This window comes from Mixophyes fleayi, chromosome 12 (assembly GCF_038048845.1).
Source record: "Mixophyes fleayi isolate aMixFle1 chromosome 12, aMixFle1.hap1, whole genome shotgun sequence".
NCBI lineage: Eukaryota > Metazoa > Chordata > Amphibia > Anura > Limnodynastidae > Mixophyes > Mixophyes fleayi.
Window position 1 is genome coordinate 20832677 of NC_134413.1, and position 16030 is coordinate 20848706.

General features: G+C 38.8%; 1 protein-coding gene across 2 annotated transcripts in view; it reads left to right on the plus strand.

Moving 5' to 3' along the window:
- Positions 1 to 374: 374 nt before the first annotated feature.
- PPP2R5E (protein phosphatase 2 regulatory subunit B'epsilon) overlaps positions 375 to 16030 on the plus strand; it is a 73526-nt gene continuing 57870 nt past the window's right edge. The window contains exons 1-2 of one of the 2 annotated variants that reach the window (XM_075192459.1): positions 375 to 812; positions 8699 to 8862. In XM_075192459.1, the coding sequence (XP_075048560.1) occupies positions 8706 to 8862 (157 nt within the window). In that variant the 5' untranslated portion in view covers positions 375 to 812; positions 8699 to 8705. The remainder of the gene's footprint in view (positions 813 to 8698; positions 8863 to 16030) is intronic. The other variant, XM_075192458.1, reaches the window with a different exon arrangement.

The following is a 16030-nucleotide window of genomic DNA, read 5'->3' on the forward strand; positions in this document are numbered from 1 at the left end:
AATAAAGACCTGTGGCACTCTAGTTTTTGTTTTGTTTTTTTGCCATGGAATGCTGGGACTTGTAGTTCCACATCAGCTGGAGAGCCATGGGTGGGAACTTTCCCCCTCTGCGGATACATATGGCCGCCTAGCCCAGGAACTGCGCTCCCTGCAGTGAGTACACCCCCATTCCATCATAGTAGCAGCACTTCCCAAATATTTCCCGCCCTTCCCCCCTCTCTTTCATACGGGCACTTCCCCGCAGCGACCAATCCCCGCGTCCCTTCACCAGCGCTGTGCGCGCTCACACTACCCTGCTAGGGCTCGGGCCCTCGCCTCTCTGCCGCTGTGGAGGCTGACGACCGCCGCAGCCAATCGCGGCGCCTCTTCCTTTTTGAACCTGCCCGTCCGTCAGCACAGAAGTGGGCGGAGCTAGGAGCCAGGCAGGTTAGGTTGTGTTTGTGTTCTGTGTGCCATGGACTCAGCCCAGTGATATTGACAATAGAGAGGAGATTGACAAGAGGGGGGCACACTCCTGAGCGCACACAGCACCCCCCCAGCCAGCTCTCCTCAGCCCCCCCGGGGACAGCCCAGACCCACCTGGGGAATGTGACTCCCTTCTGTCAGGGACTGACGAGGTGATTGTGGACGGAGGATTATCCCGGGCTCGCAGGAAGAAGAAGAAGAAGCTGCTGCTGCTGGGGGGAAATCGCTGTGGACTGAGGCCTAAACTGTGAGCAAAGCCAGCAAGAGGGAAGGGAAGACCCCTCTCTGCCAGCACTGGTTTCTAGGAAACCCCAACACAATCTCTAATCCCTATTAAGAGATCCAAGGTAATCCAGGCAGATTCCTTTCCTCCCCTCCCCTCCAACATCACCCTGTGTGTGTGTATATGGGGTGGGCATAGATACTGCCCTCCCCCTTCTTCAGCCGTGCCCTCTCACCTATCTGTGTGTGTGTGTATATATATATATATATATATATATATATATATATATATATATATATATATATATATATATATATAAAACTCTCTCTCTCTCTCTCTCTCTCTCTCTCTCTCTCTCTATCTATATATATATATATATATATAGAGAGAGAGAGAGATATCTCTCTCTTATATATATATGGAGAGATATAGATATTTATATCTATCTCTGTCTATATATATATATATATATATATATATATATATATATATATATATATATATGAGAGAGATATCGATCTCTCTCTCTCTCTCTCTCTCTCTCTCTCTCTCTCTCTTATATATATATATATATATATATATATATATATATATATATATGTGTATATATATAAAATCTATATCCCTTTTTTACAAACACACTTTTAAATTGCACTTATTATTTTATTGACTATTTTATGTGCATTTAATCTGTGCTAAAATATTGTTCCATTGCATATATTAGAGACCACATTGTTACTATATCCTATCCACCATGCCACCCATGGTACACTCAGTGACTCATTTACAATATTACTTTTAAGCATGTTAAAAATTTTTTACTCTACTGCGCCTGTAAACAATGACATTTATAACACGGCAGCATACTGATTTTTAGGAGTCGTTGATATCTCTGTTCAGTTGCAAAGTTTGTTTTTGGTCATGGTTATTGCATGAAGTTCGGCATAGTCACAACTTTTCACTCACGCCCTGCACTTGTTCCCCAAAGTAGTTCTAGGTGTATGGCTTGAACAGGTTGGCAAGTCTTGCGGCATACCTTGCATAGACTTCTGACAAGCAGTGCAAACTGACATTACAGGAAAATCATGTTCGTTGCTTTCGGATTGCTTATCATGTGTAAATGGAATTGATTGACAGCTTACTCACGTTTACACATAAAATGATTTTTTGGGTGTTGTCTTTGGTTAAAACTTTAGTTATTCTGCCACTTTTGTTACTTATATCCATCCCAGACAGGAATTGGTTAATGAATTGATATGCTAGCGATGACTTAAAGAAACCTAAATAATTGATAATGCAGGTGATAGAAAGTGTTACTAAATCTATTCTGAGGAAGTCCATGCACATTCCTCTATGACATAGGCATATAATGATCCTGCAGTTTGATGCGATGTGCCAGACACATATTATATGCAGTTTCACTTTGCTGTGTTGCAATGGGGGATTGTGCCAGTGTTTCAGGATAGATATACCTAGTGAGCAGGTTTTTTTTTTGTTTTTTTTATTTTGAACTGAAAGCTTGAGTAACTCTCTTCTATCCATCCGAATGATGATCAGAGGTTCCTGCACTGTTTTTGCCATGGCCTATAACAGTTCTTTGGTGATTTATTATTATTGTTTATTAATATAGTGATAATAACATTATGCAGCACTGTACAGAGAATGTGAAGTAATTTACATCTGTTCCTGTCCCATTGGTGCTTACATCATCATCATCATCATCATCACCATTTGTTTACATAGCACCACGGATTTTGCAGCACTGTACAGAGAACTCGCTCACATCAGTCCCTGCCCCATTGGAGCTTACAGTCTAAATTCCCCAACACACACACACACACACACACACACACACACACACACACACAGATATTAGGGTAAATTTTTGATAGCAGCCAATTAACCTACTAGTATGTTTTTGGAGTGTGGGAGAAAACCGGAGCACCCGGAGGAAACCCACGCAAACACTGGGAGAACATACAAACTTCACACAGATAAGGCCATGGTCGGGAATTCAACTCATGACCCCAGTGCTGTGAGGCAGAAGTGCTAACTACTATGGCACCGTGCTGCCCATACAGTCTACAGTCTAACTTCCCTATCACCCCCCCCCCCCCCCCACACACACACGTCCATTTTGTACGAATTCAATCATCATCATTTATTTATATAGCGCCAACATATTCTGTAGCGCTTTACAATTGGGGACAAACAAAGTAAACTAATAAATAAACTGGATAAAACAAAGAGGTGAGAAGGCCTTGCTCGCAAGCTTGCAATCTATGGGACATTGGTGCTTACAGTCTAACTTCCCTATCACAACCCCCTCCCCCCACGTCCATTTTGTCGGAATTCAATTATCCTACCAGTATGTTTTGACACTGTGGAAGGACACCAGAGTACCCAGTGGAAAACGCAGATAGGGCTCTGGCCGGTGTCGAACCCATGACCCAAGCGCTATGAGACTGCAATTGTAGCTACTGTGCTGCTCTCCTGTGGAGTGATATATATGGTACACATGTTAAATTGCCTTGTGGTGTAGGTGTACCCTTATCAACTTCTTACTGCAGGAATTAAAGATGCCAAAATGAGTCGACTTTGTGAAATAGAATGTACCAATAGAATGTATAAGTTGTCCCCACCACTCCTTTTCAGTCATTCTTTCCTGATACTCTCATACCTAAATTGCTTGAATTTTCTTGTAAATACCACACACTGATAGAAATATGTTCTAGACCCGCATTCTATGTGTAAGATAAGCTTTAATAGTATAATGTACACAATGCCTTTTTAAATGTTGTGTAGATAGCATGAAGAATATTTATAAATGAGCTGACAAACGTACTACATTCCTTTTTCTTTTTTTTTTTTTCTTTTTTTCTTAAACCTTCCAGAGTTGACGGTTGTTTTTTTTTTTTTTTTTTAATACCTCTGCTAATATTGTAGCTGCATAGAAACACATGACCACAGTTTATTCACAGAGTCTATGTATAAAGGAGAAGATTCTGTCCCGCATTAGTAGGGTAAAGGTGCCAAGTGATTTGGTAAAAATTTGCCTTGCAAACAACATTGTGTATTTAATGTATTTGCGACACTGTATTTGCATTCTGTATTACTATAGGTAATGCTCATGACAGGTGTGAAAGAAGTGTGTGTGTGTGTGTGTATAAACACAGCTGTTACGGGCTGTTCGGGAGCCCATCTTCCCTGACAACCTCAATATAGTATTTTATTAAATCACATTTTAACAGTATTTATCATTATAGGTCTAACCTGCACTTCAAAGATCAAAACTTTTAGTTATAGCTTGGATTGCTACATATTGGTACATAAGCAACTTTTGCACAGTGATTAGTAAATTACAAAACCCTTGACAATTTACACTTTTGGTAGGAAGCCTTAAAGCCATTCAATAACCATTGCGTGAATCATTGTAAGTGAAATTGTGCACAGAACAGTCTAAGTGGTCAAATGACTTTCCCTTACATACTATGTTTTTTTTTTAATGCAGAACCTGGCCTTAAATGATATGTTTCTGTATCTATTTGTTGGCTATTTAAAGTGGCTCTGTCTGCTTCATGTTAAAATATATTTGAATAGACCTTAAATACATGTTTTACAGCCATATGGTTTCTTCTGTTATAACTTCATGCAGACATGTAAAAAGGTAAAGAGTGTGACAATACCTTATATTACCATGCTCGCAGAAACGTACTGTCACCATGTCAAACAGCAGGAAAGCTGCCAGAATTTGGCACATTGAAAGACCACATAAGATTAGTGTCACAGGATCTATGGAACACGCCGACAACTAATTTAAATAATTCCTGAGACATTCTACCAGGAAGTAAAAAACAGAGGGCAGGGCAGTGTTGTATAGCTGTGCGTTCTCAGGAATGTGTGTAAAGAACACTCACTACGTTACTATTAGGCTGTTGCTCAGGCTGCACTTGTGATGTTAGTTTTCAAAACTGCTTGACACATGCACATTTAAAGGAGGGATACCAGGTGGCAATTTTTTTTTTTTTTTTTATTTTAACATGTAAGAGTAGTTTTTCTGTAGGCAGTTTATTCTGGTCACATTAAAACTTTTTCACACATTCATATTACTTTGTAGTCGTACCCTTTTAAATTCTATTAAATACATTGCTATTTCCTTTTTTTTCCTTTTGCGCTTTTTGGTCATGTTGGTATATAATCAGACAGAGTTGTTTATTTTTCTTGCTATTGGTTGAATTTTGATGTATGAAATGCTTGAGAGCAGAGCTGTGTTTTGATTTAGGACAGCAACAGTAAGCAACTTATTACAACAATATTATTATATTGTTTCTTCTACCAAAAAAATAAACATAGAAGGTAGCTTGAAAAAATAAATAAATAACGTAAATGGAAAAATAATGCGATAGTTGCTGTAGGACATGCAGAAGCCAATAAATGAATCTAAAGGTTGATGTGCTCTTAAGGGCGGGTACCCACATAACCATTCAAGCCAGATGTCCTTTTGGCTGGGTACCATTTTCAAAACCAGTGACACCACATATAAGACGTGGTTAACAAGCGCTTGTAATTGGAGGTCCGCGGAGAACATTTCATTGACCTCAATGTGTTTGACTGGCGTTGGGCGCAAAAAAATAGAGCAGACCATGTCTGAAAAATAGCAAAATCAGTTCTTCCAAACTTAAGTGAGTATGGTGACATTAGAAACCATGTCATCCCTGTCTCCGATGTGTTGTACTAGCATTAAATATGGTAATAAAATGTATGCAGTCTGACACCAGTGGGTATAAGGACAGATATACTACTATATTTTTGTGGTTATGCAAACTCGATTTAATTTGTTGCTGCTTTTTTCCCCATATAAATAATTTTAAGGAAAGTGTGACTGAAGCAAATCTGCAAGTGTTTTGTTTATGTGCAGAGTTGAAGCAACAACTTGACATAGCAGTTTTTTAAATCCTTTGTAGTAGTGTCCTCGAAAGCTTATGAAATATCAGCTGTTGCTAAACTTCTTCAAGTCAGACAATCCTCAACTAGTCATATACTGTCTAAGGACATTTGGACATGTTTGTAAATGTATATATTGCTGGCCATGCATGGGCTGATCCTTCCGCACTGCGATCAGTTTTAAGTTTAGCCACACAGATTGCAAAGATTTGGCCATTCTGCCCTCGGGCAGAGCAGCCAAATCGTATGTCCGGTTGGCATACGTCTGCACAAACTGTGAGAGCCCTCATGTGCCGACCAGATTTTCACATTATTCTAGGACACACAGGCTACACACGAGCACATATTGGGAGACCTTGCTAATATCAGCATTGTCATTTGTGCAATGTGGCCTGTTCAAGATATTCAATATAAAGTCAAAATGAATGTTAACTGAGATCTTTTATGTGCTTTATCGAAAATCTGCAAAATGCTACCTATACATACAGACCAGACCATCTGCTGCTTCTTTTAATCAGATGAATCACATTCTAATTCTCCGGCAGGATCACGTTTAATAACGGCTAATGTATTTTTGCTACACAACCTCGATTCTTTGCATTACCAAATTTGGCACTTTCTTTTAAGATTCCTTTCAAGCTTCCAAGCCTCATTTTTTTTTAATCAAACAGTTTCTTGTGGACATGCCAGTGTTTTAAATCCCTTTGCTGCCTGAAAGGCCCATGAAAGTGCAGAATTAAACTTGCATTCTCACTCTCTGGTGAAAGCTTATTGTGTTGGGTGTATGTTGTGCTTGGAGAGCCTGAACAATGGATTGAAATATATTATATTGGGTGCGAACAATGAAAAGTTTGAAAACACTACAGTTTAAAGGCCCTTGTACTGAAGGTTGATTTAATTGGGACGGTAATTTCTGTGATTAATTTGCTTTGAAATTCCAATAGACAAAACAAATGCCACAAAATGTGTATGGCTGCGGTAACGTCAACTGTAGCTACTGTGGGAAACCTGCGTACATTTTCTTACATGTTACTTTTTAATTTGATTTTAGTCACCCCTTTGACAAAAGTCTACAATATGTTACTGATATGCCTTTAAAAATGAAGTTGACCTTAAAAGAAGAAATCTATTGGCTGTTTGTATATTACTACTGCATTTGGGGCATACTACAAAACGTGCAAAGATTTGACAGTTTACCCATCTCGTCACTGGATGGACCCTGTCATCATGGTTATTTCACAACCGCGTTTAACAGATAGCATCATTGTCGGTCATCACGTTTGTTTTTGGACCACATATATGTTCCACTGACCAATCCCACCCATGACATGGAATCTTGCACTGCGGGAATTAATGTTTCAGGAGAATATTAAAATTGAAGGTATTTGACATAAAGCTGTGAAAGTGGAGGAAGATTAGTTTTCAAATGCACACTTGAATTCCTGTCTGTAAAGCTGGGTACACACTACAGAAATTTCGACCAACTTTTTATGGCGTGCGATTTTACATGCGACCGATGGTCCGATCGCTTGGTCCATGGACTGTATACACACTAGCCTTGTTTAGGACGATAAAGGGAAGAGCGGACGTCCCTTTAGCGACTTTTTACAGCCATGTTGTTGTGAGCAATGACTGTAATTTCATACTCACTGTTGTGGATCGATCGGAAGTTTATACACACTACACAGCGGAAACGAGATTGGAACGGAAATATTAAACGGTACGACCAACCAAATGAGGCGACAATCGTCCATTTGGGCAGACTTTCGACCATCGTCTCACTGCACACACTAACCCCACTTTTGAACGAGCGGTCATATGTTGGCTGATTGAGCCGATTATTGGATGAAAACTGTGTACCCAGCTTTAGAAATGGACAATGCTGGCATCCTCTGAGTTTGAAATGGGTGATGGCAAAACTAGCTTTCACCTAGCTGCATTGCGAATGTGAGTTACATAGTCAAAACATTTCAAGCTGGGGAACGCTTACTCAAATATGGGAAGTACAGGAACAGTTTATATTTGTGATTCCTCGAAGATGCCTTTTAACATTAGCTTAACTTTATTTTTGTCTGTGATGATTGAAATTGTATGTAACGGTCTTCTCTGCCGTGTTTTGTCTTGTTATTGGCCATTTAAGGCTTCAGGACAGTGTCTTGTATAACATTGGTGACAAGATGTTTGTGCACAGAAAAATATTTCCACAATAAAAATAGGCATGTGAAATAGCTTTCATTTATATTCCTGAAATTTTGTTTAATGTTACTGTTGGGCCTATTTATTAATTAACAGAGTTTTGAACCATTAATTATCATTTGTAATTGCCACAATGATAGGTGATTATTTATATATATATATATATATATATTTTTTTTAAAATGAATTTATAATATAAAATCATCCTGGGACAATGCGTCCGATAAGAGTCTATCCTAGCGATGACTTTACTTATCTTTCAATCCCAGTTACTATCGCAAAGTGGCTTTGCCTATGCACAACCTAAGGTCACGTATGTGTTATGGCCTCTTGTGATAGTAACCAGAGGGTAGAGCAGGTAAGTTGCAGTTAGGGATGCTCTGCCCACAGGATTCAATGACTTGCTGGCTATAGGTAACTTCATAAAATTGTTCAGACCGTGGTGCTATTGCCTGTCATTGGGACTGCGGTTAATGCGGTAATTTGCCTAATACAGGAGATATCTCCGATATATTTGGTGTTAGGCTTTTAGTAAATGAACCTTTTACTTAAAAATGTGGGAAAAAAAAGTAGTTTCCACGTGGTTTAGGGCTTCGTAAATAGACCCCTTTATTTTTTATATATAAAGAAACTTTCTTTCTTAGGTTCAGTGCTCCTATAAGTGAAGATTTACTTGTACGCCAATGTAGGAGATTCCGTGTGGCTGTTTAGTTACCTTCCAGCACGCTCGCCTAGGCAACATAGGAGTTTTAGTTCAATAATAGGTGGAAAGCAATGGTACCAAACCCACATTCAGTCCTGTCCCCTTTCTGGTATTGTGACCTTGTACATTTCTCTGACACTAATCTATTTCTTTCATCTCGTCATCAGTAGGGATATGTCCTCAGCACCAACCACTCCTCCATCAGTGGATAAAGTAGACGGATTTTCACGGAAGTCCGTCCGGAAAGCTCGGCAGAAGAGGTCACAAAGCTCTTCCCAGTTCAGGTCTCAGGGCAAGCCAATCGAGTTAACACCTCTGCCTCTGCTTAAAGGTAAGTGAGTACACTATATCTGGCAGCCACATATGTGCACATTTCCAATATGGCTGCAGACACCTTCAGCTCCGCTTATATACAAGTCCTTAAAATTCGTGGCGCATAAAAGTTGCATAAATTGTCACTTCAAACTATTGCACCCTTTTTTTTTTTTTTTTAAAGCAATAGACCATTTCCTTCTAGTGACACATGGGGGTAAGTGTATCAACCAGCAGATCCTGCAAGTCGGAGACTTTGCAGGGCAAATTTAAAACAGCAATGGCTTTCAAGGCAAAAGAAAAACTTGCCTTGAATATCGTGGAGTTGTAGAATCCGCTGGTTGATGCATTTTTCCTTTGGAGTTGTGATGAAAATACCTCTGGTATTTGTTGTAATTGTTTTTTTTTTTTTATTTGGAATATGTATTTCCCTCTATTTGACTCGCAGAACGTTGGGGTCCTCTGATGATAGCGCTGTTCTATAGAATGACCACCCCATTTTTTTTATAAAATTCTGTTGACCTGAGTCTGTCTAAGCAGCTTTACTTAATAAAGGGCAAACTATTGGGAGTCGCCATATTATTTTTTTTTTTTTTTTTTTTTTAAACCTAATAATATGATCCTATCTATTTTTTAAAAAATAAAAGTGCAATTTTTGCAATTATATTATTGATAAATTTGGGAAACATCCTGAAGCACCCAGGGCACCCGTTATACTGCTAGTTATGTGAAATGAGTAATATGTTAACAGGAAGTGGTTCCTTTCAATAAATATCAGAAAACGTGTATGCAAAATCCAAAATATTGATAATGGGTGTGAAAACTTTAGCCTTCTATTTTTTGGGTGTTATCAGTTATACCTAAGCATCTGAGTGCTGACCTAATAAAGAGTATGCACCACTTTGTCACTCTTATTATTATAGGACTGATCCCCCCCATTATACATTGCTATTAATTACAGAAGCATATAATATATTTTTATAGCAAGCCCATTGTGTTTTGATTTTCAGTTCATGAGGGAATCACAGGTTCTCTGCCGAGCAGATAAGGGTAGAGTGGTTAGGATAGTGGTTAGGATAGTGGTTTTCTACATCTTTCTAGGTGTACTTGGGACAGTTATTAATAATTAGTAATGACTTCCTCTAAAATTCTTGTTTCCATCTTCCACCGCTTAGTAGACAAATGTACCACATATCTTCATGAATACACATGGTTTGGTGAAAATATGCCTTTGATGCACTCATCTACTGTATCAATTTTAGAAAAGCTTCTGGGCAAATGTTATTTTTTTTTAAGAAGTGTTTTGTGGTAGCATAACTGAAAGTTCTGGGAGTATTGTTCATTGTTTCTGCAAACTTTCTGTGCTTTGAAATAGAATCATTTACTAAAGGCTCTGCTTGTTATTGGCTGTTGCAGGTCTAATCTCTAGGCAGCAACCCTTTATTTTCATAATTTGCTGTCTGGTTAAGTACATTAATTGACATTTATTGTTATGTGACATGTCTGTCTCTGGCTCTCATTTGGGCACCAATGGTTAACCGTATAATATATATTTGTGAGTAGGCAGCACATGATATTCTTACCATATTTTTATTTTATTTTTTGATAAATCAGCTTTGCACCATTTACGTTTGTATCTAGTTGATAGATTCATGGTTATATAATATGATCTGATATTACATGTGCTTTAGACTTCAGTGGTCGCTATGGAAGTATGACAAGCCAACTGCCTACTAAGCTCTTGATAGCTGAGCGTGGCGGAGGTAGGGGGAAAGCCTTTCTGAAGCTCTGTGTACATATCTGTGGAGTAAGTTTAATTCTTGGGAGTAAACAAATGCTGAAAAAAATTAGTGGGTGGTGGCGGTGTTTAAATTATTTACAGCTGTACTGCCACCTACTGAAAAACTTTGTAACATGCTCCTCCCTTAGCCGGAGTCCCAAGAGCTGCTGTGTATAGTGGGCTACCCAGGCTCTTCCTATCATAGCTTGGGGGTCAGGGTGGATGAATGGTTGGACCAATCACAAACCACTATCAAGATCATGTGACAACCAGGCAGCATTGTTGCCTATGCTTGTCTTTCGTAAGAATGAGATGTTCACTGAGGAGATGGAACACTGCTGTGTGTTAGAAAGCAGCCCACCTTAGTAGCAGGGATGAGAGTATCTTTGGCATTTGAAGCAGCTATAATGTCATTTTTACTTGTTGATCTTGACACAAAGTCCAGCAAGTTAAAGTTTGGGCGCAGTTATACTTTTAAAGGACTACTAAACAGTCAAGTTCTCAAAAAGTGCAAAGTAACCATTTCTTAGTCCATGTACTACAAGCAGCAACAACAATATGTATTTAACAATTGCTAATGACTTCCGATACAGACCAAGCAACAGAAACATCAAAACAGAAGCATGTCTTATGATTGCTAAGACATCACTGACTATGCCTGTAGGTGTGAATCCAGAAATCTCTAAAGCAAGTTAATGCTTCAGAGCTATTCTCATTGCTGTAACAGTACTGCAAGATTGATGCTCTATCTTTCAAAGCAGAGTTTTAAAGAGTTGGCATGGGCCATATAGCATACTGGGCAAATGTAGTTTAAAGCCTCAGTAAAAGAAAGTAGATTAACTAGCAATGCCCTGCTTTTAAGAAGATATGGCTTTGTGTGTAGATGTGTTACTTTTAAAAAGATCCTTAATCATTTACTTGTGTTTGTGTAAATAATGGCAATCATTTTAAATTTAGTAGTCAAGTAAGACGAAGTAAACATTCCCAAATCATAAATGTGTCTGCATTGTATTCAGTGTTCCATTGTACTTTTTAAAGAACCCATGTATACTTTTTTGTTTTGTATTTTACAAAACTTTACAACAGTGATGCTCTTCCACACACAGCATTTTTTAAACACTAACCCTATTTTTCCTTTTTTATTTGTCTAAAGAAAATACAATGAATATTTATGCTGTAGTGGGGTGAGAGCAAGCAAATTTTATTTCTGAATCTGGGCCCAAGCAAATACGTTTTTGATGTTGGCGTGCCTTTATTTTGACCTAACGCATGCAGTGCACGTGTCATTTAAGTGGTCACTGGGCTTTGCTTAATGATAACTAACAATGTTAATTAAAAATATTAAATCTAAAAACTCCATACTCTGACTTCTTCCCCTCTTTTGCTTTCTGTAGTGTCTAAGTGAATCAAGTTATTCCTTTCCCATGGTATATTTTCTATTGAATCATACCATTTTGCATTGTGTCCCAATTGTAAAGCGCTATGGAATATGCAGACGCTATATAAGTAAATGATTGTTCTAATAACCTGGGCAACACGGGCATGTGACTAGTTGGTCACCTGGCGTTTGTGATTATGTCAGTTTGTGTGTAGTGACATCCAGCCTAATTTCTACTAGCAGTCACATGATCGCAATGCATGAATGTTATGCACAGTAATCACATGACATCCCCTGGACCAATGGACATAAAGCTTGAGCAGTCTGGCTACAAGCCTAATTATAGTACACAGTGTGATCGGTATTCTTAATATTTATAATAACTCTCCACTACATATCTTAAAGATAGTTATTGGCGCTTCCTCTTATTATAAGGGACACTTGATTATGTAAATGGACTATTTTATAAGTTTGTTAATGTATGTTTCAGATATGTGCATTTCTCTAATATTCATTTTGAGAATGAGCTTTTTTTTGCATGCAAAACTGACCGTGTTTCTTGCCACCGCAGAATGTTGTGTTTGCTTTCATTAAAATTAATCAGCTGACCTACACTTGTTCCAAAACAAGCAATATACACATCCATAAAAATTATCCAAAAAACAAATCTGCCGATGAAACATTGAATATATATAACAAAATGATACACTCACTGTGTAACTATCCTTTACTCTGTGGAATAGATATCATGATAGTGATCATTTAAAATATGACTCTCTTCTGAATAGGAGTATACATTGATCCCCAGGAGGGACAGAGCTTGCTTTCTGGTTTAACTTTAGAACATATCCTACACACAGGCATATTTTGTGTTTTAAGCTGTCTTTCCTGTGTTTCCTTTATTGACAGATGAACCTAACAGAGGCGGGTTCTCTTGGAGAAATCATTGATCTCTATAGAGTGAGGTCGGTGAAGTGCACACAAGTGTTTTACACCAGGGATGGTAGGAAATAGAACATGTTCTGTATTTCCCTGTCGCTGCTCTGTAAGATGGCCATGTGGACTACATTGTTGCATCACCGTACAGATCAATGATCTCTGTGGGAGAACCTGTATCTCCTTGTTCCGATATCAAAAATGGAATAGATGAGAGTTGGGTTAGATGACACTTTATACATAAGCTCTTAGATTGGTTTCACGACCGTTACTTAATGCTCTGTGTTTTCCAGTCAATGCAAACAGAGTTCATCTGCTTATTAATTGGCAAATATTGGTCCATAGTAAATCTTAATGTGGCTTCCGAATTGCCTGCTATAAGCCAATAAACAAGCTTCTGTATGATGTGTCTGGAGGATTGTGTTCAGAAATGCTAACGTGACACCATCCTAAATTTGATGTCACACATGCACTTTGTGTCCCTCTATAATTTAGGCTCTGGAGCTCCTGCACATAACAGGCAGTCCTGTCACATGAGAACTGATGAGCTCTGAGAATTCTGCGTTGTACACAGAAATTGTTTTCAACATTTCGGTTATAGGATCTTAAAAATGTAAATCCTGATCATCCTGTAATTTTACTTCTTATGCCTGGGGTCCTATTATAATTCAAATAGACATTCACAATCACGAGTAAGACTGTTTTTATTTTGTTTTATGTCTTTATTATGTATTTTATTGCCTTCAATAAATACAGTGGTTATATTAAAGTTTGTATGAAAGGTAGTGACGGCTGATTATTTGGTTTATCAGCCCCCCTTTTATATTGTCACAGGCTTGCTTGTATTAAATTTTGGATGAGCAGATATATGTACCCACTGGCATTTGAAATGCGTTTCATTAATGCCTGTTAAAACGCAAATAAATGCATTTCTGTACGCATTTAATATGTGTTTGTAAATGTCATTTTTCAACTGCGTTGATGTATGTGAAATGCATTGAAATGGAACAGGAAGTTAGTAATGTACACATAAAAGTGTTTAAAGTTGTGGTTGGTATTAGAGTGATCCATTTTTTTTCTAGGTGTGTTTCAGTGACTTTAAGTCACCTTTATATTTTCGCTCAATTCACTGTTGGAAACCAAAAGACTTGTGAGACAAGTGGGTCAGTATAGAACAACCTGTAGGTAGTCAGGTCATCTGAATATTCTCAGCAGCACAGACTATTTCAGGAGATTGTGATTATGGTAGTGAACAGGGTTCCCAACAGCTAAAAGTAATGATGCTGGACTTCAGCATAACTGTTGCGGAGACACTGTGCTGTCAAATGTTCCAGTATATAAAATAAAGTTCATATAGTCAGATTGTTAACTATATTTTTAGCCATAACTTCCCCAGCTCATCTCTGGACTCTTGGAAGTCCTGATTTTAGGCACCCAAAATAAGTGTCACTCTGCAAAGGGGGATTTGAATGGATTGAGAGCATGGGCTTATTTGTCTTTCTTTCTTTTTAACCATTTGGGAATGTTGGCAGTTGTTAGTTCCATCCATTGTGTGCCCCACCCTTATCCCTGCGTTCCACCAATGACCGTCGTCTCTCCTCCACTCTGATCACCTTATTCCACTCCAGAACCCAAGATTTCTCCCAGGCTGCCCCCTCCACAGGAACGAGCTCCCTCGCTCCATCCGACTGTCCCCTAATTTGTGCACCTTTAAACAGGCACGTAAAACTCACTTCTTCCTCAAAGCCTACCAGCTATCCATCTAACATGCTTTTCACGCCAGATTTCCTCATCTCTCTCTTCCCCTGTCCCGCCTCTCGCTTCTCTTGCGATTGATCCCCTCTGATTCTCCATTGTGGCTCCTGTCTGTTTGCCCTCCCTTTAAGATGTAAGCTTCTATGAGCAGGACCCTTGTCCCTCCTGTCTCTATACCTATTCTTCTGCTCCATCTTCAATGTGCTAGCTATGTTTGGAGCTTTGAAGTCCTCGGGCTAGATTTACTAAGCTGCGGGTTTGAAAAAGTGGGGATGTTGCCTATGGCAACCAATTAGATTCTAGCTGTCATCTTGTAGAAGGTACTAAATAAATGAAAGCTAGAATCTGATTGGTTGCTATAGGCAACATCCCCACTTTTTCAAACCCGCAGCTTAGTAAATCTAGCCCCTGGTATTTTTTGTTTATTGTTCTGTATGTTTCTACCCTGTAAAGCCACTCTGTATTTTATATGGCACTGCGGAAACCTTGTGGCGCCCTATAAATAAAGATTAATGATAAATAATAATAGTTCAGCATGGAAATAGTGGGAGATACAGATATATAAGTGCCATTCGATAGTGGGAGTATGTTGTATTTGAAAGTTAACAATTTAAGTGTCAAAGTTCACATTCCTAACTGAGCAGACTGACAGTCATTTTATCTTATACTGCTGAGCAAAGCAGGGCTGTCCAACTGGTGGCCCACAGGTCGAATAGTTTCCTATTTTACTTTTTCTTGTTGTGTGTCTCGTTCCCATCGACCCAGACAAACTGTGTTGGATGCAGCCTTCTTTGCGGAAGTACTTGGAGAGCAATAGATTAATCAAATGTAATTCCAGAACATGTTCGTTCATATAGACCATGCTGGTTATTTGTTGGTTGCTGTCTTGGTGACCTGACGGATATTAGTGGTTGTGGAGTAACATTGCACCCTTGAGGAATGCACGGTGGCCTCTCAAGCCTGCAGTCAGGAGCTCAGTGTCGTACTTAACTCTAAGTTCAATTTTAAAAGTAGCCCAAATCTCTTATCTTTACGTATGTACCTGAACAAGGTAGGAGCCAGAGCCAGATGTTAGGAACCAACAATTATATATCAAATTGTATGAGCCATATACAAATATTTAGGTGTGAAGCTGCGCACATTGGCATAATAAGTCCATTGTCTTTAATGTCGGCATTTACATCCAGGCATGTATTTATTATACAGCCCATGTGACCTATATTTTATACTACGTGTGCCTCACATATAGTTTACCTATGTAAACGGTGCCTTATGTGTGAAGAGTGGAACAGGCTGGTGTCTTATGCCTGGACTAGGAATAATCAGAGCCAGTCTTTG